The 22,882-nt window shown below is 34.5% G+C and overlaps 2 protein-coding genes across 6 annotated transcripts in view; one reads left to right on the top strand and one right to left on the bottom strand.

Annotated features, from left to right (window-relative positions):
• The first annotated feature begins 468 nt into the window (after positions 1 to 468).
• snrpc (small nuclear ribonucleoprotein polypeptide C) lies at positions 469 to 4,002 on the top strand. The gene is made up of 6 exons (XM_067373402.1): positions 469 to 555; positions 1,154 to 1,196; positions 1,295 to 1,403; positions 1,537 to 1,626; positions 3,587 to 3,691; positions 3,768 to 4,002. Exons 1-6 carry the CDS (start codon positions 548 to 550, stop codon positions 3,890 to 3,892), a joined length of 480 nt encoding a protein of 159 aa, XP_067229503.1. The 5' UTR covers positions 469 to 547; the 3' UTR covers positions 3,893 to 4,002.
• Positions 4,003 to 4,365: 363 nt separating this feature from the next.
• Positions 4,366 to 22,882, bottom strand: part of anks1ab (ankyrin repeat and sterile alpha motif domain containing 1Ab) — a 50,479-nt gene continuing 31,962 nt past the window's right edge. The window contains exons 4-14 of one of the 5 annotated variants that reach the window (XM_067373397.1): positions 21,780 to 21,878; positions 21,318 to 21,464; positions 21,113 to 21,220; positions 20,840 to 21,010; positions 19,164 to 19,295; positions 17,945 to 18,016; positions 17,738 to 17,821; positions 17,314 to 17,451; positions 15,467 to 15,649; positions 9,957 to 10,054; positions 8,255 to 8,777 (exon numbers count right to left, since the gene is read on the bottom strand). In XM_067373397.1, the coding sequence (XP_067229498.1) occupies positions 8,609 to 8,777; positions 9,957 to 10,054; positions 15,467 to 15,649; positions 17,314 to 17,451; positions 17,738 to 17,821; positions 17,945 to 18,016; positions 19,164 to 19,295; positions 20,840 to 21,010; positions 21,113 to 21,220; positions 21,318 to 21,464; positions 21,780 to 21,878 (1,401 nt within the window). In that variant the 3' untranslated portion in view covers positions 8,255 to 8,608. Of the gene's footprint in view, positions 6,032 to 8,254; positions 10,055 to 12,658; positions 13,319 to 15,466; positions 15,650 to 17,313; positions 17,452 to 17,737; positions 17,822 to 17,944; positions 18,017 to 19,163; positions 19,296 to 20,839; positions 21,011 to 21,112; positions 21,221 to 21,317; positions 21,465 to 21,779; positions 21,879 to 22,882 lie in introns of those variants that run through there. The other 4 variants (XM_067373401.1, XM_067373399.1, XM_067373400.1 and 1 more) reach the window with 4 other exon arrangements.

Genomic DNA, 22,882 nt, shown 5'->3' with positions numbered 1-22,882 from the left:
ATAATGAATCAGTGTGTAGAATCATGATTCGGATCGCGTGTCAAACCGCCAAATTGCTGAAATCACGTGACTTTGGTGCTCCGAACAGAAGATTCGATACGCTGATTCATTTATGATCCGATGCTTCCTGAAGCAATGTTTTGAAATTGGCCATCACTAAATAAGTCGTTATTTCTTTTTTTTTGGCACACTAAAAATATTCTCGTCGCTTTATAATATTAATACTGAACCACTGTACTCACATGAACTGATATGCAGGCCTCACTGAGCCATCAGATTTCAACAAAAATATATTTTCATACGCTATAGGTATTAAATTTTAATATATTAGAGGGAAATGTTCTTAACCGTCACTATAATAAAAGCAAACACAAATGTATTTATTTAGGCGTGAATTGAGACCTTTTGAAGTGGGTAAACTGATACAGATCCTCTCCCAAACACGGGGTGGCGTCAGTGCACGCACGTGTTCGCGCAAACAAAGACGTAAAAGGATTCTCGTATTCTACATCCGGTGGTTTTCGCCCCGCGCTGTTCCGCTGTGAAGATGCCGAAGTGAGTCAATCTTTTATGCTTATTTTATACAAACATATACGATGTATTTTAAAAACAAACCAATATATCTGAGTCGCGAAATGTTAATCATTGTATCGATTGTACATTTAGGCAATTTAGTAAACTACATTACAAAAACAACTGCGTTTCTCAGACAAGAGCTAGCTCTGTAAGCTAAGCCAGCGTTTGAATGGGTTCAAAATATTTGATTTAGTATGCTAGTTCTTATGTTTATACACAGTTTAACTGCTTCAAATAACGTTTTGCTGGAGTAATCGGGTTTTAACAGTAGAAAATATGCAAAAACAGCATTAACAAAATTCTACCATCATGTAAATACTATTTTACGTGAATTTCAGTGTTATGGTATGCTACGCTATTTATATGGTGCTCAAAATTATTCAAGAAGACACTTTCATGGTACATGTCCAACAAAATCATGGTACTTTGCTACTTATTTTGTATTAAGTAGCTGTACTATAAATAGTTATGATATTATTATTATTATTAGTAAGTCATCCTCTAGTACCACCACTACAGTATTTTTGTGTGAGGTTGAATTGTTTTTGTGTAACACCCGTTTTTGTTTCTCTTCCAGGTTTTATTGTGATTATTGTGACACATACCTGACACATGATTCGGTAAGATTAGCTCTTTTAATACAATCTTTTGTTAATCTGAAATGACATTCGTTATCATCTGTGCAAATGTTCATTGTTTGTATATTGAATCTCTGCAGCCATCAGTCAGGAAGACACACTGCAGCGGACGTAAACATAAAGAAAATGTGAAAGATTATTATCAGAAATGGATGGAGGAGCAGGCTCAGAGTCTCATCGACAAAACAAGTGAGTAATTCATATTCTTGTGTATGTTTTTAGACATTACCACTGATCTATACAAATGCATACTTGATATAATTATCTTGATTCAGTTGATCGGGCACTTGTTTCTTATTTTCTTCATTTTTCTGTGTTACAGCGGCCGCCTTCCAGCAGGGTAAAATTCCACCCACCCCGTTCCCAGGAGCTCCTCCACCTGGCGGATCTCTGCTTCCTCATCCAAACATTAGTAAGTTTCAGTGCTCTGAAATGTTTGCTCCCTTTCTTGGCAGTCGCAAAGTTTACCAACAGCCTTGTCAATAGTTCTGAGCAACTCAATGCTTAATTAAGTGAAGACTTTACAGGCAAAACCACTCAGTCTCATTCACTAATAATTGCGTAGATTATTTCATATTTGTATGCACAGAACTCCTCATGAAAATAATTCACAACATGTGAGGATTTGCTCTTAACTTCATTCAAACATTAATGAATTTGAAGCGTTCTAAATGAGTGGCCATGTGCACATGGTTAGTCATTTGCATAAAACATGCCCAAGTAACCATCTCTGTATAAGGCTTTCTGCATTTTTCGTCACTCTTGTCAAACTCGCCACTGTCTGCAGACGCACTCTCAAACAGTGTGCCATTCTTAAAACAAGAGACCAAGATTACATGCCTCTCGTTAGTCAGATACTCGTATATCTGCGTTATTCAGAGAAACCTCGCAGCTGAAGCTATTACGCACCTGTTCTTACTCTTTGAAATTAAATGGTATTATTCATTTTATTATAGAATTTTATATATAAATTATATAATTTTAATATGTAATTAATATAATTTAACATGATTTGTTTATGAAAATGGTCATACACAGATTTCACACACAAATTTTAAGATTTTGGGCTATTCTGCTTCCACACACAACATATCTTTTTTCAGAATAGCGAAAAGAAAACATGTGAAGTACACATTTAAGTGTTAAAAGACCTTTTTTATATAGGGCCAGGTGGGTTTGGACAGCTTTTTTTCCCTTAATAAATGAAATCATCATTTAAAAACTGCATTTTTTGTATTATTAAAATTAGTTTGATGATCTGAATCATTTAAGATAATGCCTCATTTGCACAAACAAAACATTTCAGAACTTGTGATGCAAAACTATTGTTAATTTGTTAATTTACCATATTCACCTGTGGTGTCTTGCCTTAACATATTTATATTCTAAAATTGTGTTTTGCACACTAAATTGTATTATATAAATATTGGTATTGTATAAATTTTGGCATGATATCAGTCACCCTACTCTAGATGTCAGTCATATTGGTCAACCAATAAATTGAGAAATTATGTTAAAGTTCCCCTGTGGTGAAAATCAAGCTTTTAATGTTGTTTATATGTCTGTGGTGTTTTTAATGTGCTTTAAGACAAAACGTGCAAATACATAAGTCAACACCATTGCTGAGTATTTTCTTTAAAACCGCAGTGATCTAAAAAAAAAAAACGCTGTTTGAAATTGCTGGTGTTTCTGACGTCACAAAATACCTTGCAACCAATCATGTCAACGTGTGGGCGGGGCTTTAGCATATCATTAACTATGACCGATCTGAAGCAGGAGAGTCTCCAAAGAAGCAAGGTTATCCCAGTATATTTTTCCATTGATATGAAAAATCAGGTAGATTTAGCAATATGGCGGGTATATGATACGCCATATACCCATATGCTAGAAAGTTAAAAGTTAAACTTCGTATATTACGAAGTTATGATGAACTATATGTCTTTCTCCACTGACGTTCTAAGGTGTTCAGAGCGTTTCTAAGGATACTGATTTTTAGAAGTTTTTTTTTTTTTTTTTTTTTACTGATTCGCAAATGGGAACATGGTTTGTGTAACATTAGCAACACATTATTAGCAGCTGTTTGATAACACAGTCAAGCAAAACGCTAATCGTAATTACCGTTATGTGACCGAAGTTGTAAAAAGCGATACCATTGTGAAGCGTTTACCTCAGTAAGTTGACCGAGTGGATCTCTGAGCTTGTGCGAGCGGAGTGGAGGAAAAAGTTTAAATGTCACTTTGGTGATCAAAGAGTTTTAAGAGATAAAATTGACTACAGTGGGACTTTAATAAATTGAAAGTTTTTGCCATACTTGTGTTTTCCTTTATAGATTATGTACAAGGAATAAGCTGTTTTTCTCTTTTAACTTGCAGGCGGACCTCCGAGACCTGGCATGTTACCAGCTCCTCCAATGGGTGGTCCTCCTATGATGCCCATGATGGGTCCACCTCCTCATGGCATGATGCCTGGAGGACCAGGTAAGATTGTTCAAATGTAGATGTAGCCAAGTTAATGTGAAGGATGCCTTGTTCTGAATTGAATGTCTCTTTCCAGGTCCAGGTATGCGTCCACCAATGGGCGGACCTATGCAAATGATGCCCGGGCCACACATGATGCGACCTCCTGCTCGGCCAATGATGCTGTCCGTTAGACCTGGTATGGTGCGACCTGATCGATAAAACCACGGTGCCACGATTTCCCACCCGATATCCATGGAAGACTCAGCCAAATATCTACACTGGTTTTACAGTCGATTGAAGATTTTTATAGCCCATTTGCGTTTTATGATGACTAATGCCTGTGGTTCAGGAAATGTCGGTTCGCTCGAGTGACTCGGATTATCACAAATTCCTGTAAAATTTAATGAACCTTCCATTGGCTTTCATTTCATATTTATGACAGACCAGAGGGCGTTACTTAATGGGTTTGTGTATGATGTGCGTTTATTACTTTGATGGTTGTTTTGTTTTTATTTACTGTTTGGATTATTTTCAGCATTTTGTTTTTCATGTATTTTGAGAAAATAAAATGAAAAACATCATTTTTTTTTTGCTTTTGATTTGGTCTACTTGTACAGCATTTAAACACGCAGTAAAATGCATCTTGATTACTCACAATAATGTCATCAAATCAATAAAGCCACCTGGAGACAAAAGACAAAAACGTAGAGCAAAAAGTCTTGAATTTATTAGTTCAATGGCATTGAGATAGTATAATGATTGTTCCTTAAGTAAATGGAATGAACATACAGAATAGTATGAACATTCAGGACAAAAAGTACATTTAATCGACATCTTTTAATCGTAGTTACTTTACCTTCTACATAGGCCAACAGTGGTATTTTTTCTTGTGTTGTCAAGTGCAAGCATTCAGCCCTGATCCTGGTATGATTCTGACATCCTCATACTCTTCCCAACCAGGGAAAATAGAGGTTACTAATGTAATTTGTGTTAAATTGTTTGTCAATATTTGCTCAAATTAAGTGAAGTTCAAAAGAAATTCAAGTGAATTCAAAGAGGAAGCGAGGGAGAAGTGTTGCCTGAGGGGTTTGCATTTTTTCTCCTTTTTTTTCTCATTTTCTGTAAATCATTCTAACTATTCCACTGCAGCATATGTGCCCACAAACACGACCTGCTAACTATAAAAAAAATTAAAATAAAACACTCGTTGTGATGCTTGGACAGCTAGGCTTTGTGACAGGTGGCTATAAAGTGACATTTAATTCAGCTCTGTTTTCATATGGCAAATCAATAGCCTAAATATGCTACATCTTTGCTATTTCACAGTAAGATCATTGCATCAACCATTGATTTGATTTTAATTTAGCTGGATTCTTCATATACACTTTTTGCTGATTATGTCATAAATCGTCAACAAGCAGTTACACAATGTACAAAGAGTTCAAAAAGATCTTTCTTTCTTTTTTTAGGTATATGCTGCTAACATCACTCACAAAGTCCTTCTCCATATGAAAATAAACCACAGTTTAAGAGGAAACATTGAACACTAAAATGTCATAATGTTCACACAGTGCTCAGGAAAGAGAATTCCAGTTTTCCAGAAATTCCAGAAAGTTCAGTTTGCTATTTGAAAATAGAAATGAGTCAATCTCATGGAAAACTTGAGAAATGCCTGAATCATCCCAAAATCAAATCAAAGAAGCAAATAAAACCTATTTTTAGGACCATACTTTTTTTTTTTTGCAATTAAGCAAATTCCCCCAAAATCTTTTTCATCATATTGAGAAATATATTATTATATAATATTATGATACTATATTATTAAATAAAACAGACTACATTTGTAGAGTACAATATATGGCCTATATATTTTAATTGCATCTTGTATTTAATTTATGCTTACAATTGTGACCCACATTACAGTTATGATTTGCAGTGAATATGTGTCAAGAAAATAATGTCACAAAATCTTCATAGTCCTAAAAATGGCTTCATTTGCTATAGGCCTATGCAAAATCTCACCTTTGATTTTGGGGTGAAATATGACATTGCTTTGTGAAATTCAATTAAACTGAATATCATGCTGCTTCATATTTTAATATTTGACGTGTCACGTCCATTTCCACGTCACCAGCAAATCAGTTTATCGGTCGAGTAATGTCCTTTTTCAAGTTTGTTTTTGCAGTAGGAGCAACTTTGGACAGTCCGTTTGGTACGGCAGTTAAGTGCTAATTTTGTATTCCTCTTTCTCTCTCGCATACTCACTCAATTTCTTCCTCATTTGGACTCACATAAAGTTTCACCTGAGTCCCCTTCAATTCACACCTTGGTGTCCGGAAACTTGAAAGGTGGAGTAAGCTACACAAGGAAAAATATATTGGAATTCAGAAATGGGAATGCTCTAAAATCCCAATCAAGTTGTCAAAGCCCAGACAGGACTGCTAATTAAACTAGAAATATTAAATATGTGACAAAATTTCAGAAATATGAACACAGTGTCAAAAAATACACAAAGCTCATGTTACAGGATGTGATGGCATGAGTTAAATGAATCTTAAATAAGCATCTTTGGCAATTTTCAGTTAGGAAATGGGACAAAACAATGTCAAACGGTGGTTATTAATGTGTGAGGATGATAGCAATGTCTGGAGGCTGAGGATGTGCAACACAGTCACAAAGAAATTACCACAACTTTAACAGATAAAACAGGACATGAGAGACAAACACTGCAGTTCAAAGGTGAGTAACAGCCAAAATCAAACAGTTCTTTTCCACACAAGAATAAAAAACAGCCAAGTACACACTGCAACGTTTTGAGAGTGACAATGACATTTAAAGTATTAGTTCACTTTGAAATTAAAATTTCCTGATAATTTACTCACCCCCACGTCATCCAAGATGTTTATGTCCTTCTTTCTTCAGTCGAAAAGAAATGAAGGTTTTTGATAAAAACATTCCAGGATTTTTCTCCTTATAGTGGACTTCACTGGAGCCCAAACGGTTGAAGGTCAAAATTACAGTTTCAGTGCAGCTTCAAAACGTTCTACACGATCCCAGATGAGGAATAAGGGTTTTATCTAGAGAAACCATCACTCATTTTCTAAAAAACAAACATACAAATTTTATACGTTTTAAACATAAATGCTCATCTTGAACTAGTTCTCTTCTTCTCTATTTGAATTCCAGCAGTGTAGACACTGCTAAGTGTATTACTGCCTCCATAGGTCAAAGTTTGAATTAAATTGTCATATACAATACGCTAGTGCAAGTATCTAACTTTAACTTTGACCTGTGGAGGGCAGTAATACACTTAGCAGTGTCTACACTGCTGGAATTCAAATAGAGAAGAAGAAGGAGAGAGCTAGTTCAAGATGAGCATTTATGGTAAAAATGTATATATATATATATTTTTTAGAAAATGAGCAATGGTTTCTCTAGATAAGACTCTTATTCCTCGTCTGGGATCATGTAGAACGTTTTGAAGCTGCACTGAAACTGTAATTTTGACCTTCAACCGTTTGGGCTCCATTGAAGTCCACTATGAGGAGAATAATCCTGGAATGTTTTCATCAAAAACCTTAATTTCTTTTCAATTGAAGAGAGAAGGACATGAACATCTTGGGTGACATGGGGGTGAGTAAATTATCAGGAAATTTGAACTTGAAAGTGAACTAATCCTTCAAATGAGAAATGAATCCGCTAAATTCTCATTCTGTATGTGTGTGATATACAGCAGTCACTCTGGAACGCGCAATCACGACCGTTGCAAAACTGTCACCATAGCAACAGCGTCGGTTATAATCCAGAAACATGGACGCCATTATTTTTGACGATAAATATAAGCGAACAGAGGCGTATTTATTTTGCGTATTTGAAATATGCGAACAAATCAAGACACATAACGTTACCTTAGTTTCTGTGGTTTTTGTAGCACATCAGATGAGTGTCGTGTCCGTGAGAATGACGTCACTGCGTTAATTATTAGTTCAGTTTGGTCACGTATATGAAATGCAGTTGTCACTATTTAAAGGGTTAGTTCACCCAAAAATGAAAATAATGTAGCTAATTTATTATTCACCCTCATGTCGTTCTACACCCGTAATACCTTTGTTCATCTTTAGAACACAAATTAAGATATTTTTGTTGAAATCTGATGGCTCAGTGAGGCCTGAGCAATGACATTTCCTCTCTCAAGATGCATTAATGTACTAAAAACATTTTAATCAGTTAATGTGAGTACAGTGGTTCAATATTAATATTATAAAGCGAGGAGAATATTTTTGGTGCGCCAAAAAAAACTAAATAACTAAGCATCAGAGCACAATGAATCAGTGTGTCGAATCAGCCGTTCAGAGCACCAAAGTCACGTGATTTCAGCCGTTGGCAGTTTGACACGTGATCCGAATCATGATTCGATACACTGATTCATTTGTGCTCTGATGCTTCATGAAGCAGTGTTTTGAAATCGGCAATCACTTTATAAGTCGTTATTTAGTTTTTTTGGCACACCAAAAATATTCTCGTCGCTTTATAATATTAATATTGAACCACTGTACTCACATGAACTGATTTAAATGTGTTTTTATTACATTAATGGATCTTGAGAGAGGAAATGTCATTGCTCCCTATGCAGGCCTCACTGAGCCATCAGATTTCAACTAAAATATATTAATTTGTGTTCCGAAGATGAACGAAGGTCTTACGGGTGTGGAACAGCATGAGGGTGAGTAATTAATGACAGAATTTTCATTTTTGGGTGAACTAACACTTTAAATGTTTCCTGTGTGAATCCATTTTCATAATGCGATTGTTACTGCTGTAAATAATGAAACTGGGAATAAAATAAATCGTATTTAGCTGCAGTGTGAACATGGCATACAAAACAAGACAGAACATAAAACTTGTGCCATTTATCCAAAGTAAAACAGCAGATTTCTACCATCTAATACACTGAAATAACATTTTTTGCGTGAATAAACAAAGTGGTGCAAACTTACAGTGCTTTTCCAAACGTTCAGTACATGTCACAACATGCGTAAGGCTGTTTGGAGAATTATTCTCTAGCCTTAGTGCTTTTTCTTTTCTTGGCTTCATTATCTTCTCTCTAAAGATAATCGTCACCATGGGAATTCTTTTACAATTGAAAATAGTAACATTTACAGTTATTACGTCTACGAAAATATTTTGTCTCATCTTTCTGCAAATGACTTCTCTCAGGTAACTAAATTTACGGAACAAATCATCAATCACAAAATGAACATAGAGGTTATACACACATTTATCATGTGATGTTAACAATGTAAATATAGAACTTTACGAAATAAAATGGATTCCCTTGTTAGGTAAAAGGTCATTAATCAAATTGCGTCCCAAAAACAAAGAGAAAACAGAATGGGTATGCTGTCTTGGTTATTCCATTTTCTTGGGGTTGCATTTTACTCTTCCTAGTAAAACTGTATTGCATTTCCAATCCCAACCTCTAAAACACTCTAAACAGGCATTGTCTTTCTTCCGAGGGCCTCAGAGCTGCAGATGCCTGGTAAGAAAAAAGGAAGCACTGGATGTGAATCGAAATTACAGACCAACTCTTTTGAAAAACTCAAGAACTGCTGGGGGGAAACGTGGGTCCAACTACGGGGGAAAAAAGTGATCTAGTGCTACAGGGTTTGAGGAGCGCTGATGGGAAACTGCGTTATGTTGCATTCATGATCGTGAACTACGTAAACTTGAAAAACAGTACTAGTATTGCTGTCGCAGTCTGAGAGTTTGTTGATCTACTAATTTTTAGAAAGTTCCGCCAACGTGTCCATCCGGATGAGGAGATGTAGAAATGCTACAAGTGTCCGAGCTACTCGGTAGGACTCTGCGCCTACACATTGGCTCGAGTTCGGAGGTTTTGTGATGGAGAACCCTCTGGTACGAGGGACCAAACCGTAAACATTCAGCGTAATGTATAAAATATGGAAGCTTTCAGAGGCAATTTCGGACCAAGACGGAAGAGTTTGAAGAGGCTGGTTATACTGCAAATCCAAGAATTCCAGAAACCGCTCATCGGTCAAGACGACAAAAAAGGACGGTGGAGGCGTTCGGCTCTCCGAGAGGGCAATGCAGGCAAGGACCGGGGTCGGGATTGGCGTGGGAAGTAGTCTTGCCCTGAGGGAGGCTACAAATCACAGTGAGAAGGCACGGGGCACTCGAGTTTATGGGGCGTGGGGTTGAAATGGGGCAGCAGGCGGGATTGGACAAGGGCTGTGCCCTGCTTCAAAATATGGTGGTCTCATACTTGGTGCTACTCGAAGGCCTGGAGGAGTCCCGTGGTTCGTAGAGCCAACTGGTGCTGCCCAGGGACTGCAGGTCCGTTTCTGGCTCCAGAGGGTCGATCTGCCGGAGAAGTAGGAGCGAGGAGTGAGACTGCAGGAGAGAATGGCAGCCAACGGAAACCCACATTTCACACAAGTGAGGAGATGGCCGTTGTGGATGAACACCATGTAGGAGAAATCACCGTAGACATAGACAACAACACTTATATCTGGACCTGATGCTCTTTGAGTGTTTCTAGACAAATGCCTGGAAATAGTTGCTTCATTGCAACTGCTAGTTAGAATTTAAGAATCAGTTTACAAGAAATTGAGGAAAATGTGTCCTTTCAAATTGCACACAAATTTTACAGATTGTAAAAGTAGGTCGCCTGATACTGTCATTTTGAGTTTTTTCCAAAAAAAAGGGATGATATTGAGTTAGATAATAAAAAAGTGTAAATGTAAGATATTTGTCTCCAATGTTGCTGACGCAACATTTTAAGTATTGCTTAAAGCGCAATACTTTGTTTTTGAAAAGTCCTCTCAATGACACTGTTTGGCGACACAAACTTTTCGCTCCACTATATGAAACGCCAACTTTTTGGAATATTGTTTTCTAATAATTTCAAAGACATTGCTCCAGGCTTGGCAAACCCAATTGAAGAATTGTGTAGTGATCTGTGAAGTACAACTATAACTGCACAAATCTGACAAAAACATGTCTGGGTCACATTTCACCCCAAAATCCTCATCAATTAAATTTTGCTTAAATTAAACTAAACCATTAGAATTTTGCATTATGACATTAAAGGATTAGTTCACTTCAGAATTCAAATTTCCTGATAATTTACTCACCCCCATGTCATCCAAGATGTTTATGACTTTCTTTATTCAGTCGAAAAATAAATGAAAAATTCCAGGATTTTTCTCCATATAGTGGACTTCACTGGGGTTCAACGGTCCAAATGTCAGTTTCAGTGCAGCTTCAAAGGGCTCTACATGAGGAATAAGAGTCTTATCTAGAGAAACCATTGGCCATTTTCTAAAAATAAATAAATAAATAAATATGTATATACTTTTAAACCACAAACGCTCATCTTGCACTGCTCTGTGATGGCCATGCATTGCATTAACAACATTGGAAAGGTCACACGTGACATAGGCAGAAGTATCACGGAAAGTGAAAAACTCTCTTCCTCCAACTTCAAAATTGTCCAACATCATTATTTTACCATTTTTTATAAAGGCTGTTTGACTTAGTATTTACACATTCACTTTATAAACACTGGATCGGTACTTCTGTCTATGTCATGCATGACCTTTCCAACATGATTACGTAATGCGTGGCAGAGCAGTGCAAGACGAGCATTTGTGGTTAAAAAGTAAATTGTTTTGCTAGATAAGACTCTTATTCCTCGTCTGGGATCATGTAGAGCTCTTTGAAGCTGCACTGAAACTGACATTTGGACCTTCAACCCGTTGAACCCCAGTGAAGTCCACTATATGGAGAAAAATCCTGGAATGTTTTCCTCAAAAACCTTCATTTCTTTTCAACTGAAGAAAGAAAGACATGAACATCTTGGATGACATGGGGGTGAGTGAATTATCAGGAATTTTTTTATTCTGAAATGAACTAATCCTTTAAGACAATTATGCACAAAAGTTTCATTACTGTAATGCTCATGAACGTTTAACTTTTTACTGTATTATTATCTGTGTGAAAAAATAGCTTTCTTGATATATATACAGTACAGTCCAAAAGTTTGGAACCATTAAGATTTTTAATGTTTTTAAAAGAAGTTTCATCTGCTCACCAAGGCAACATTTATTTAATTAAAAATACAGTAAAAACAGTAATATTGTGAAATATTATTACAATTTAAAATAACTGTGTACTATTTGAATATATTTCACAAAGTAACCTGTGATGCAAAAGCTGAATTTGATGCAAAGCTGAATTTTCAGCATCATTACTCCAGTCTTCAGTGTCACATGATCCTTCAGAAATCATTATAATATGCTGATTTGCTGCTCAAGAAACATTTAATGTATACAATTGTACAAAATATTTGTGTACAATATTTTTTTTTTCAGGATTATTTGATGAATAGAAAGTTCAAAAGAACAGTGTTTATCTGAAATCTAATCTTTTGTAACATTATAAATGTTTTTACTGCCACTTTTGATTGATTTAATGCATCCCTGCTGAATAAAAGTATTCATTTCTTTAATTTCTTTTCAAAAAAATAAAAATACAAATTCTTACTGACCCCAAACTTTTGAACGGTAGTGTATAATGCTACAGAAGCTTTGTATTTCAGATAAATGCTGTTCTTTTGAACTTTCTATTCATCAAGGAATCCTGAAAAAAAAGTACACAACTGTTTTCAACATTGAAAATAATCATAAATGTTTCTTGAGCAGCAAATCAGCATATTAGAATGATTTCTGAAGGATCATGTGACACTGAAGACTGGAGTAATGATGCTGAAAATTCAGCTTTGATCACAGGAATAAATTACTTTGTCAAATATATTTAAATAGTACACAGTTATTTTAAATTGTAACAATATTTCACAATATTACTGTTTTTTACTGTATTTTTAATTAAATAAATGTAGCCTTGGTGAGCAGACGAAACTTCTTTTAAAAACATAAAAAATCTTAGTGGTTCCAAACTTTTGGACTGTACTGATATATATATATACATATATATACACACAATTGTATAAATATATAAAAAAAAATGTGTGTATATATTATATATATCGAGAAAGATTTTTTATGCTTAATTGTCATCAAAATAATGTCAGAATGCAAAACAAAATTTCTAGTCATAAATTATCTTATTTTTTCTTTTGATTCTGGAGTGAAATATCATCTGAACATGTTCTTGACAGGTTTGGAGAGAGTCAAACTTTATTATTTTGACATATCGAGCACATCTTCAGGCCGAAACAAGAATTTGCCAATGACACAACAGATCCTCATCCTTGGATTATACATGACTGCAACCTTTATATCATCTTGAATCTAAAAGATTTTCCTTAAACCACATTTTAAAGTTGTGACCTGTTGCTAGTGTCAACCAAAAATGTACATGGGGGAAAAAATAGGTGGATAACAGTGAAAATTGGAAAACGTAACAGGAAAATTAGTAAAGTGAATAAGTGGAAGGGAAGAGAAAGCCAGAGAAGTAGCAGGAGGAAAAAGTGCTGGAGAATGTGAGGAAGAGAGAGAGCAGAACCTGAACTCCAGGGCTGATAGAGGGCAGCGGGAGGTAGGAGGGGCGGTGGGCGGAGCACGTGTGACAGTAACAGCAGCGGCATTCAAGCACAGGTGCACCCTGGGAAGGAGGACCGGGCAGAAGACATAGATTACAGGCTTACGGCAGCAAAGTAAAGACATATAAGACATGAAAAATATACAGGTGACACCTCTCGACACAATTAAACCCGTTCCAAGAAGTGGATCATGTGTCATTCCCACACTCTAATAAATGTTTGGTTAAAAACAACCCAAGTTGGGTTGAAAATGGAAAAACCCAGCGATTGGGTTGTTTTAACCCAGCGGTTGGGTTAAATGTTTCCCCAACCTGCTGGGTAGTTTTATTTAAACCAACTATTGTTTAAAAATTGCTATATGGCTAGCTTAAAATGAACCCAAAATAGTTGGGAAATTAAAAATCAGATGCAATTAGAGACAACAATAATAGACAAAAGGTGAATGTTTATTAATAAGCTTTAATATTTTATTAATATACATTTATTAATAAGCAATTTAATAAATGTTTGTTGTTTAATAACTATTCATTGAACATTAATAAATGTTCATTTCCAACATACTTTGGGTTCATTTTAATTAAGCAATACAGTCATTTTTAGTAGTTAAATAAAACTACCCAGCAGGTTGGGCAAACATTTAACATTTAAAACAACCCAATTGCTGGGTTTGTCCATTTTCAACCCAACTTGGGTTGTTTTTAACCCAGCATTTTTTAGAGTGTATGCAGTATATTTGGGAACAAAAAAACTAAATGAACAATTTTTAAAGATGGAAATCATATTAGTGTTCTTTCTTCACAACATCACAAGTGAAGGTAAATTTTAAATGGGTTCACTGCCTTGGTTTTAGCGGATGTTTTTCATACTGCACTTCTAACATGAAAAACATGTTCAAAAATGTTTCTGCATTTATTCTTTATTTTTTCTATTTTGCTTTGATTATATATTTTTGAGTGTCTCACTCTAAACATTTCATCCAGCAAAATAAAACTATTAGTTTATGAACATTTCAAAATATGTTTGAAACAAAAGCAAAATTAACTTATAATTGAACAAAATTATAATTTTCCTCTTGTTGACACCTTTCGATCAAGCTAACTATCCCTTGTTGAGCAATGGCTTTAACTTCAGCTCTTTATTTTGTACATTATATACATCATGTTTATTGTCTTAATTCTGTAAATAATCTAATCATATTTAATAGTCTGGGCTTGATCAAAACAAAACAATTCAGTTCTAAGTTGTGAAACAAACCAACACTATAATTAAGCAAAAAAACAACAACAACAACAGCTGTTCAAAATCAATCCCATATTGAATTAGAAACAAATAAGAATGAAGTATGTGCTGCCAATATATTGACTCAAAAACATATTTATCTGACACAAATGCAAACTATGCAATTAAAGCCATTAAATATGACATCTATGATATATTAAAGTCTATTGATTCTGGGATATTCAAGTCAATATTTTAGTTCAGGTTTCAAGATTTATGGACAGCATCTGTGACAAGCTGTTGATTAACACAGAAAATAATTTTAGCCTGTCCCACAGTTTGTATAAGGAAGCAAAAATTATCTTTACAGTGATGCACTCATAATGGAGGACAATACATCGCAATAGAATAACCTTTAAAATACAGAAAATACACATTTAAAAGTAAAAAACCTTAGTGAAACCAAAAAAGGACTAGTATTTTTGTCTTGTTCTCCTTCACAAATATTAAGCAGATTTTTTTTCTTCTTGTTTTAAGCATAAACTCTTTTGCTTAAAACAATTTTGATCAATTTTTCAGAAAACAAAACTTCTCAAGTAAATGTATCTTGATTTAAGAAATGCTTAGGTATTTGTACTGGAAAACAAGACAAAAATACTTTTTACTTTTTTTTGCAGTGCATTCACCAAACTTCATCCACGACTAGTCAGACCACTATGTATGATTTAGACAGCTTTACAGCTCAAATAAAACACATTTTATACAGACTCAGAAGTGTTTTAACAAACTATATAAGCTGCACATTTCTGCTTTTAAACTCTTCTAAATGTCTCGTCCATTTTAAGTGCAATACTGTAAATGCTACTTATTACTAGCTGAGGAAAAAGAATTTCCTGAAGTAATCGAAAACGTGAACATGTGAACACTCATCCTTCATCCTTAATCACACCATGCATTTATGCAGACGTTATGTGTGCCGAACTCATACTCACAGTGGAGCGGCGACTCATACTGTTGCGGGACTGCGAGGTGGGCCTGTTGGTCTTGACTTCTATGTTTTCGGAGGCTGGACCAGCATATGAACTGTGACGACGGGCCTTCTGTGCCTGGAGAGCCATATGATATGCTACCTCAAATGCTTGTCCCAGCGTCAGGATGATCTCATAGGTCTGTGTCTGTATGGAGAACAGCCATTAGTTGAGTCATTAAATAATTACACAATTTGTGTTTTCACTCTCAGTAAAGCTATAAAAAGCAAAAAGTGGCAGATGAATCTGTATTGGACCTGACAGCCAAACTGCAAACTGTAAGTGTTACTCATTTTCACATGTGAAGAGGCTTGCCAATCAATCACAATTCACAACAGAGCTCATTTACATAAAACTGTCAGACAGATAATCTGCAAGGTTTAATTGAGATGGGGGAATGTTAAATTAAATAAATCACATAGGGCTGACAAACGTTTAATCACATTCAAAATAAAAGTTTGTGTTTACATAATATTTGTGTATGTGCTGTGTATATTTATTAGGTATATTTAATTTAAATACACATATATATGTACATTATATGAAATATTTATATATATACATGTAAATAGGATGTGCAACGATTAATCGTTTGCAAAATAAAAGTCTGTGTTTACGTAATATATGTGTGTGTTCTGTTTATAATAGTTATGTATATATAAATACAGACACATACATGTATATATTTAAGAAAAATATTAGATTTATATATAAAATATTTATACTTACATGTACTGTAAAATATATATAAATATATATATATTTATTTAAACATGCATATATTTCTTAAATTTATACATGTATGTGTGTATTTATATATACATAATTTTTATACACAGACCACACACATATATTACGTAAACACAGACTTTTATTTAGCTAACGATTAATCCCGATTATATATATATATATATATATATATATATATATATATATATATATATATATATATACATACATACATACATACACACACACACACATAAATGCATATATTTAAAATAAAATAAAAATACACAGTAAACACACGTTTATTACGTGAACACAAATAGCATTTTGGATGTGATTAATTGATATAAAAATAATAAAATGCATATAAAATAACATAAAAAGCAAAAATATTTTAATGTTTTACATTAAAAATTAAATGAAAAATAATAAAATGCATATAAAATAACATAAAAAGCAAAACTATTTTAATGTTTTTAAAATAAGTCTCTTATTCTGACCAGGGCTGCCTTTTTTGATAAAAAAAAAATACAGTAAAACAGCAATAATGTGAAATACTATTAAAATTTAAAATGACTTTTCTATGATTATGATTCTGATATGCTTATTTGTTCCTCAAGATTTCTTGATATCTATCTATCTATCTATCTATCTATCTATCTATCTATCTATCTATCTATCTATCTATCTATCTATCTATCTATCTATCTATCTATCTATCTATCTATCTATCTATCTATCTATCTATCTATATTAATGAAATGCATTTAAAATAATAAATACATTTCATATAATACAGTCATATATTAATTAATAAAAACTAAATTACATCTTTGGTAAAAGATACCTTGTCAACCTAATAAAAAAAAAAAAAACGTTAAAAATGCTGCGAAACTGCAGAATATTGACTTTTTGTTTGATCATAAATATTGATTTAGACTATTATCAGCTCTTTTCTATTATCAGCTCTATAACACACTTAGACTAAATGGGGTCCATCTTGATTTCATATTGACTTCAACAAACCAGTTTCCCAGCTGTGATTGTTTCCCCAATCAATGAGCAGATAAAACCACACGCACCACTTCTACTGTAGTGAAGACATGGCAGAAGTGGTAACCAGACTTCAGGTCTTTTGTGATGTACGCAAATGTGCAAAGGTCATCGGGATCCTGGGCCGCACACGAGATGTTCTGGATCTCATGCTCTGCAACCAGCGCCTGCAAAAGTACAAAAATACCGATTGAATCCATCGCAATTTTCAGACATCCACTAAAAACATGAGCACTTAACTAATTCATAACCACACAGGCCTACAGTATGTAACCATATATAACCATAATCTATCATTCATGTCTGTGCCACAAATAGTGCGGGACGGGTTACTGTAGAGCAATTCTCTAACTCTGACAGTGATAGTGATGCTTGGCTTAGCAAACACTACTAATACTTAGAATTAAACCAGTGTTAACTTTAGTTACAGTATGTACTGGAGGTTGCTTTTACCTTGGTGGCTGCATCAACAAACTTGACTCCTTTGTAGGTGATATTCAGAATTATAACGGGACCTTTCCGGTGATCCTTTGATTTCTGGTGAAAATTGGAAGTCAGAAAAATCAAACTGTTTAAGTGCCAAATGTATAAACATACACTGAGTTACTTATCAACAATTTAAAAAAAAAATGGCATATTGAGTTATTTATGCATATATACCCTTATTCTAGCACAGGCCTCCTGCGTAGATTCAATTCCTCGTAGATCTCGTATGATCACAGACCCTAAATACTGGGAAAGGAAGATTGGACAAATATATTTTTCAACGGTGGTATATGTCATAAATTTACATAAATATTCACATCTATCTATCTATCTATCTATCTATCTATCTATCTATCTATCTATCTATCTATCTATCTATCTATCTATCTATCTATCTATCTATCTATCTATCTATCTATGACACATTTCTTATTATCAATGTTGAAAACAGTTGTGCTGCTTCATATTTTTGTTTAAAGCATGATATATATTTTTCAGGATTCTTTGGTGAATAGAATGTTGAAAAAGAACAGCATTTACTTGAAATAGAAATCTTTTGTAACATTATAAATGTATAATTCTATCACTATCTCTAGCTATTGTATGGAAGCTTGTTTCCGCCAAATAAAAAGGTAATTGCAACTTTACTGACTTCTTTTCTCAGAATTGTGAGACATAAACACATAATTATGTGTTATAAAGTCAGAATTGCTAGAAATAAAGTCAGAATTGCGAGATATAAAAGTCACAATTACCTTTTTCTTTTTTATTCAGTGGCGGAAACAAGCTTACATACTATTGTGCTACACAATACGTTCTCTCTCAGTTTCATCCAAGGATTCACATTTTAAAAATAACAATGATGGTTCAAAAGAGCCCTTTAATTTTTAATGTGGAGCTCATTAATGGATATTTTATTTATTTAAATATAGACGCTGTCTTGGTCTGGTTTTGATCTTTACGACCTGAGTCACAGTCTTTTGACAATCCTTTTGGGGGTTTTGTACTCTGACACACAGTGAAGCCAGCTTGAGTCATTTCCTGATCCTATTTCCCCATCACTTCCTGTTCTCTCTCTCTTATATCCCTTGGCAAACTCGATTTTCAGCCAAAAAACTACGCTTAAAGCTATTAAAAATAAAACTTCTGAAATACTGCCTTGTCGTGTTTTTAAATCAGATGCATGTCAATCATTTGCATTGTTTGATTAAAGCACAAACATGAAAAGAAAATTTTCCTCTGATAGTCTTTGGGTGTATAAGAGCAAATTAAGAGGAAAAGTTAGTATCATACCAACCCTTTGTTAAAAGTAACAAAGTAAACCAACCATTTGTCTAGATAAATCTATTGTGAGGTTGTATAAACTGACAAATCCTCACAGAAAAAGACTTACTCTGGCCTCATAAACGCAGGACTCGGTGATAAGTTTCTCAGGGTGATGGTGCCAGGTGGAGACAGTGGTATATGTGGCAGAGTGGCTGGAAGGGCGAATATGTGAACGTGAGTGACGATCTGCATGACGGTCCTAAAGGAAAACATAACAACAACTGAAATCTGTGTCAAGGTCACACCAACTAAAAAAAAAAAATAATAATTCTGTAAATTTATATTCAAAGTGGAGTTACATTTAATGTTATTTTGCAGAATTTTTCTATTGCTCCTCCATAAATTTTAAAGCATAATTATTTTTAAAATGTGCCTTATTTAAAAACGCTATAAATGATTCATGTTCTGTGGTGTTCAGACGTGTTACTGTGCCTTGTGGTAACAGACATCAGCCTTCAATCATGTACAAGAAGTTAATTCTTCACAAAGACCTCATAACCATTTTAACTAATTTGTTAGAGAGCATGTGGAAACATAAATAGTAAATATTACTGAATATGTTTAATTAAAAATGAATATTTAGTATTTAAAATAGCAATACAGACACCACAAAATGTGTCCAGATATTTTCTGAATTTTAGACACATTTAACAAATATACAGAAGCTTCTTTGAAGAGAAAACAGTTCTTACTGATTAGTGTAATAAATATATATTATATATATATATATATATATTAAAGAATGAGCAAACGATCCTTTGTGTTTTCTATTATTTTGGTTAAGAAAATTTAAATGGGTGGTTGATTATGATTTCACTTTTTTAACTTTATTTAGTGTGTAATGTTGCTGTTTGAGCATAAACAACATCTGCAAAGAAATTGCTTTTTCAGGACTACAACTAACTGCTGGTAGGGACTACAATGAGCTTCTTCCCAGGTTGGTGACATCACTAACCATAAAATTTATATAAACCCCGCCCCCTAAAAACACGCAACCAAGGGGATGAGGTCATGTTGGGCTGCTTTAGAGAAGAGGAAGAGTTGTTGTAGTCGAGTGTTGTTGTCATGCCGTCATTTTACGCCGGACTGCTTCACAAACGAGGGTCAATTCAACACAAAAGATGAACATGACGGCACATGCTAGTGGATGAGTTGAATCAACTCCACAGCAACTACATCAATTTATCCACTAACCATTCAGAAACGTCCAGTTTCATTCTAAAAGTTGTAACTTCTTCCTGAGTCTCTCCATCAGCGTCGACTCCGGTTTGAACAATGTAAGGCTGAACACCAACACTGACAATCCTCATTTTGGCTGCGTGAGATTCTCCAGCTTTATTGTTGAGCAACCGAAGCGTGAGCTGTAAAGCTCCACCCTCTTCTGGAAAGGGGGCGGGAGCAGCAGCTCATTTGCATTTAAAGGGACACACACAAAAACGGCGTGTTTTTGCTCACACCCAAAAGGGCGCAAATGTGATAAGCTATAATAAATAATCTGTGGGGTATTTTGAGCTGAAACTTCACAGACACATTCTGGGACACGCTCCCTACTACTGATTGGCTACAAGTGTGTTGTTGCTCAGTCCGATCCACTTTTAACAGCATCTCTCAGAAATCGCCTACTGCACCTTTAACTGCTTAGACAAGGTTTGCCACATTTATCATAGAGTGACTCATATGTGATTCATGTTACTTGGAAGGAGTCATTATAATCACATTGATCTTGGTCACAGAGGTACTTACATGTGAGCGTGACCTTTCACCAAAGGAGCGAAGGGAGATACTGCCGTCCTGATCTAATGCTCTGCTCTTTCTGCCTGATTCTCCCAGCGGAAGCAGCATGTCCATGGAGCGACTGGTGTACGGGTCCATATAACTGAGCGGCGACGTATTCTGAGACAACAGGTCCTGAATCTATTAAGCACAAATATTATTTATGGAAGTTTTATATACATATTGTATTTTTTATTGAAAATCATTTGGTAATATGGATGTCATGCGGTCTGTGTTTATCACCTTGAGCTGGGAAAAGCGGTTGGATTTTGAAGGTGCTTCTTCATACGGTCGCTCTGCTATCGAGGCTATGATTCTTTTTCTGTGACCAAGAAGGCCAATTTTTAACACCTACACAGAGAAAATACGGTCAATGTATCAGATCACAGTTCACAAATCTCATTCCTGCTGACAAATATAGTTTGAACCAGCATGAAAGCACATTTACATTGACAATTTCAAGCTCCCACAGGTTCTTCACGCAGTCCAGGGTGCGGTAGCCGCTAGACAGGAAGTTGTGCAGATATTCTCCGAGGCCTAAACTTTCCAGCCATGAGGACAGAGAGGTGCTTCCGTCACACCCCAGCGCTTTCACCTGAAGGAGGAATAAAACACTCTCTCAAATTGCATGACATAGCATATATATAATGCACTTTGAGTAAAGCCAGGAGAGACATTTGTATACTTCATTCACACTTAAAATGTCTGAATGTGATTGCATTAGATAAAATATTAAATCTAGTGCAAACAAATACAGAACAAGCTTCTCTCAGAACTAACTTTACTTTTTTTGAGACATATTTGCAATGACTTTTAACCCACTCCCAAGGTAATTTTAAGTGGAAGTGGATGAAAACTTGTTTTCACACTTAGTGTCCAAAAATACTATTTGGGGCCTGAAACACCCTACCTTCGGAAAGCTTTTTGCTGCATGAAGGATTTTCTTCCTGTGGCCTGGGTCGGTGATGCCAATTTCCTGAAGGTCCTCATCTTCCATCACGTTGCTCCCCTAAATGTATGCACATTCACATCAATTTCTGCTTTACTTAAATTCATGAGAACAACCAAGTGTTGCATGAAAGTGACAGCAGAGGTAGTTTACTACAACAGATTCAGGCACATACAGTACTTGTGAATATTGACACTTAGTGCCTTGCAAATATATTTAGACCATTAACCAATTCCCCTCCCTCTCTCTCTCTCTCTCTCTCTCTCTCAAACCAAAATTTATTCAGACACCTTGAACATTTCATTCATTAATACAGTTTATCATTTTATTCACTATAGTTTAAAATTTTTTTAATAAAATATGACAAGATCTCAGAGTTAAACTGTGTCAGAAAAAATTAATCTTAATTATGTCAGATAACACTTAAGAAAAGCATGATCAGGTCAAAGTGTCTGAATAATTTTTGGTTCCAAATTTTTTCCAAATCAATTTTACAGGTAGTCCACTGTATGAAGAATTTTTGGGTTTAAAATGTCACAGTTAATTTTGCTATCCTCACTGACAGAAATGAACTATAGTGTCCTTCACCCACTAGTAAAAATATATCAAAAATGTCAAAAATGTCTGAATAATTTTTGGTTTGACTGTATATATGTACACACACACACGTATATATATATATATATATATATATATATATATATATATATATATATATATATATATTATATATATATATATATATATATATATATATATATATATCTGCCTAGTGCATACATACATACATACATGCTTACATACATTCATACAACATAGTATATAGTTGACAAAATAAGATACACACTTTTAGGCTATACAATTTTATATTACATACAATTATAATACATAATATTTATATTTAAGGTGCTGTGGCTCAAATGTACTATAACAATTTTTACATTAATTTCACCATTTTTAATAATCTTTTAGCTATTTTGCTTTGCACTTCACTAAGATAGTCCTTAATTTTAAAAATAACAAATATTCCATGTAGTTTCCCAATTAATTTGAGGTTATAAAAA

The sequence above is a fragment of the Chanodichthys erythropterus genome, chromosome 21, assembly GCF_024489055.1.
Source record: "Chanodichthys erythropterus isolate Z2021 chromosome 21, ASM2448905v1, whole genome shotgun sequence".
Classification (NCBI taxonomy): Eukaryota; Metazoa; Chordata; class Actinopteri; order Cypriniformes; family Xenocyprididae; genus Chanodichthys; species Chanodichthys erythropterus.
Note: the sequence above shows the minus strand (reverse complement) of the source record. Positions and strands in the feature narration are given on the sequence as shown.